General features: G+C 41.7%; 1 protein-coding gene across 1 annotated transcript; it reads right to left on the reverse strand.

The window, feature by feature from the left end:
• Positions 1-331: 331 nt before the first annotated feature.
• LOC308290190 (ependymin-like) lies at positions 332-3,295 on the reverse strand (the record flags this gene model as incomplete). Its single annotated transcript, XM_080731965.1, has 5 exons — positions 332-467; positions 1,412-1,499; positions 2,459-2,645; positions 3,027-3,161; positions 3,275-3,295. 5 exons carry the CDS (start codon positions 3,293-3,295, stop codon positions 332-334), a joined length of 567 nt encoding a protein of 188 aa, XP_080588091.1.
• Positions 3,296-3,563: the final 268 nt, after the last annotated feature.

Raw genomic sequence — 3,563 nt, forward strand, 5'->3', positions numbered from 1 at the left:
CAACACTTTTCTTTGTTTCATCACATTTCTGGTGTTGTGCCTATATTCTGCCAAAAGAACCACAGTCAAAAGATTCAAGATTTTTATTGTTACATCTTATGTACATAAGATTATTATTATTATTAATAATACATATCTGGCTCAGACAGCCTGCAAGATTCAAGATGTTCATTGTTTTGAGTGAAATCTTGCTTTTCATTTCAAATGTTTGGGGCGGTTGTGGCTCAGGAGGTAGAGCAGGTCTATCATTGATTAATCACAAAAACGCCTCACAAAAATTACAATGTGCCAACTACTCAAAGTTGGGACAATTTGAAGGACACAAAGACATTCAGTGCCAGCTCAGGAAGGTTCTGAAGAAGTCAGCTGGCCTGGGTCCCTCGTCAGAGCTCATCTCTACGGGGTGGCAGAACTCTGGGGGGCTCAGCTCCTCAGGGTCCGGAATTCCGATGACATTATCGAAAAAGCTAGAGGAACAGAGCAACAGATGTTTAAACAGTTTTAAAAAATCAAACCTCGGTTCGAAGTGGAGCGGTGAATTTGAGCAGCTGTACCCTATGTGAGTGAGTGAGTGAGTGAGTGAGTGAGTAAACTGTGCCTGTGAGTGAGTGGTGAGTGTGCCTGGCCTGCACAAAACAGCGCCCCTCCTTTAACTAGTGTGTTGTGTGTGGCCACTCAAGGTATTGCCAGGCTACGGACATGGCCAGCCAGCCACCCAGCCAGCCACCCAGCCACCCAGCCAGCCACCCACCCACATACCCACGGACATACCTGTCTATTGGGAGCGCTTTCACCGCTCCAAAAAACAATGACACAACCAAAACCATTTGGGAAAAATTCTTGAGCTGAAAAGGCTTGGGAATCCCAGTACTATTGTACAGTGGTTCGCAAACATTTTTGGCTCAGGTCACTCCTGTAAATAACTTTTTCATCCACAGCACCCGTGAATTACATTGTTACTTTACAGTACCTTACATTTAAGTCAAATAAAAATATAAACCTTTCCCCCTAAGATACAATATGTTACTAGGAAAACTGTTTCCATTAAGATAACATTTATACTTGGCGTTTAACCACTTAAACCCCAGCATCCCTATTCTGGGGGGGAACGTTCACCAAAAATAGCCGATCTACAAGCTCACAACGCATCACAACATGATGCGTTGTGAGCTTGTAGATCTGCTATTTTTGGTGAATAGACTTGGTCCACTGTAGGCTGAAAAAGATCGCGCCAACAGTGCAGCTCAGGTCCGTTTTAATTTAAGTCTAGGTGGTTAAACTGAGGTGATATTGATAAATTCCAAATATTATCAAAGTATTCTGAGGCACCCCTGGACGTCCGTCACGGCACCCTAGGGTGCCACAGAGAAACCCTGGTACATACTATAGGTCAGTGCCAGATGTCACGTACCTCACCAGGACCCAGCCGTACTTGGGGGTACGATAGAACGTTGAGACCGGAACGCATCCAATCTCTGTGACAGTTGTCAGGTATTTGCCTGGAGCGACAGATATGGGAAATGATTAATTTCTTTGTTTTTGTTTTTGTTTTAATTATTTTCCTTTTAAATCCTTTTTTTGTTTTGTTTCAATTTGTTTCAAATATCAAGTGCATTAAAAATAACTAAATGTATAATTATTATTATTAAATGAACAAGATCAATATTAGTTAGCCCAATAAACACACAGTGGTCAGATCCACAGTAAATAGTGTCCACATACTCTTACACACGCACGCACGCACGCACGCACACACACACACACACACACACACACACACACACACACACACACACACACACACACACACACACACACACACACACACACTCCAGAGTTTGCAATGTAAATACTGTTGTACAATGTATACATTCATTAGTTTTTCTTTAAAATATCTTTTTTGGGGGGATTTTATGTCTTTATTGATAGTACAGTATGAAGACAGGAAATGGGGCCAGAGAGATGGGGAGTGACAGCCAGCGAAGGCTGTCGGGACCAGGACTCGAACCCGCAATGCGCTGCATGTCAGGCTGTGGTGAGCCTATAGGTGCCCGGGATGCTAGGGTGGTGGTTTGTGTCGTACTTCCAATATCTCTAAAAGACTATGTAATATATCCCGATTTTCAACGTTCATTACGGAAGTGTCCCGGTTTTCGCCAGAATTTAAATAATAATAGTCGTGTTCAGAGGTTGCATAGACTTGCATATGAACAAATACATTTGCGTGTCTGAATTCAAGCTGAGACTGATGTTTGTCAATCAGCCATTGCCTGTATGCAACACACCTATGGTGGCTATAAATGTGTGCATGAACGCGCATGAATGGCGGTGCCTGTGCACGACAAACGTGCACATTGATCTAAGCGTCTCGGTTTGAGGGGCTGAATATTTGGTCACCCTAAACTACACGACAGCGCTCTGTGAATTAAATGTAGATGAAATACATATTGCATCTAACCTGTGTTATTTGGCTTCACTCCATACCAGGCGTTGACAACCATACCCATCCCAGGTCCAGAGAAGGTGCCCAGCACAGACTGGGCCGCCAGAATGGCGTCCTTTGGCACCACCAGGGGCTCAAACGGTGTCTTCAGCTCCTGTTTGCTGCACTGATGTTTCTCCACATCAATCAGAAACGTGGTACGCTGTGTATGTACAGCAAGCAAATCGTTATTTGGCTCATTTGAGGCCATACTCACACACAAGTGATGCAACATGTATTTGAACCATATTCTCTGCATTCTACCCCTCAGTTATACTATATATATATATATATAATATATATATATATATATATATATATATATATATATATATATATATATATATATATATATATATATATATATATATATATGCCTTATATATAGGCCTATATATAAATGTATTATCATTGCCTGTCACGCAGAAACATTGTATCTCAGTATGTTAACTTTTTATGTTATTTTCTTCATAAATTAATGCCCCATAAAGAGTGTCGCGTGAAATGAACGAAAATAGACAATCTACTATTTCACTGCAGTCACCTCTTTGTACAGCATGAGAGCATCATTGTTGAAAGTCTTGTTCTGGTAAGTCCCCTTCTCCTTGATGCGGAGCCGCTGTCCCACTGCGTCGTACCAGAAGCGTGCTTGAGTAAAAAGCATCTCATTTTGGGTGGACTGGGAGAGGAACAGTTTTCATTTTCAACTGAGCACAAGGTGTTCTTTTTATATTTCCACGTAATGCTGTGCTATAAATATTCTGCTGATAATAACACAAAAGAAGCACTCACCATGAGCAGGGATCCAGTCATAAGAGGTGGAGCAGCTAGAACATAAAAAGAAGGAAGTGGGGGGAAAGTAGGAATAGAAAATAGCATGAGGAGGATGACAAATGACAAATATAGGAAGTTCGATCAGCAGAAATGTCAAAAATATTGACCTTGAAGTCAATTGTCTCTAATTTCATGGCTATAGCCAACTACCCAAAGGACATACCGGTATGCAATGGCTGGTATCCAACCTAGAACTCAAAGGGGAGCATTCCACCATGCCAGTTACCGATCAATACATTTATTTAGT

Source organism: Nannobrachium achirus (assembly GCF_963921795.1).
Source record: "Nannobrachium achirus genome assembly, chromosome: 8".
In the NCBI taxonomy this organism is placed as follows: domain Eukaryota; kingdom Metazoa; phylum Chordata; class Actinopteri; order Myctophiformes; family Myctophidae; genus Nannobrachium; species Nannobrachium achirus.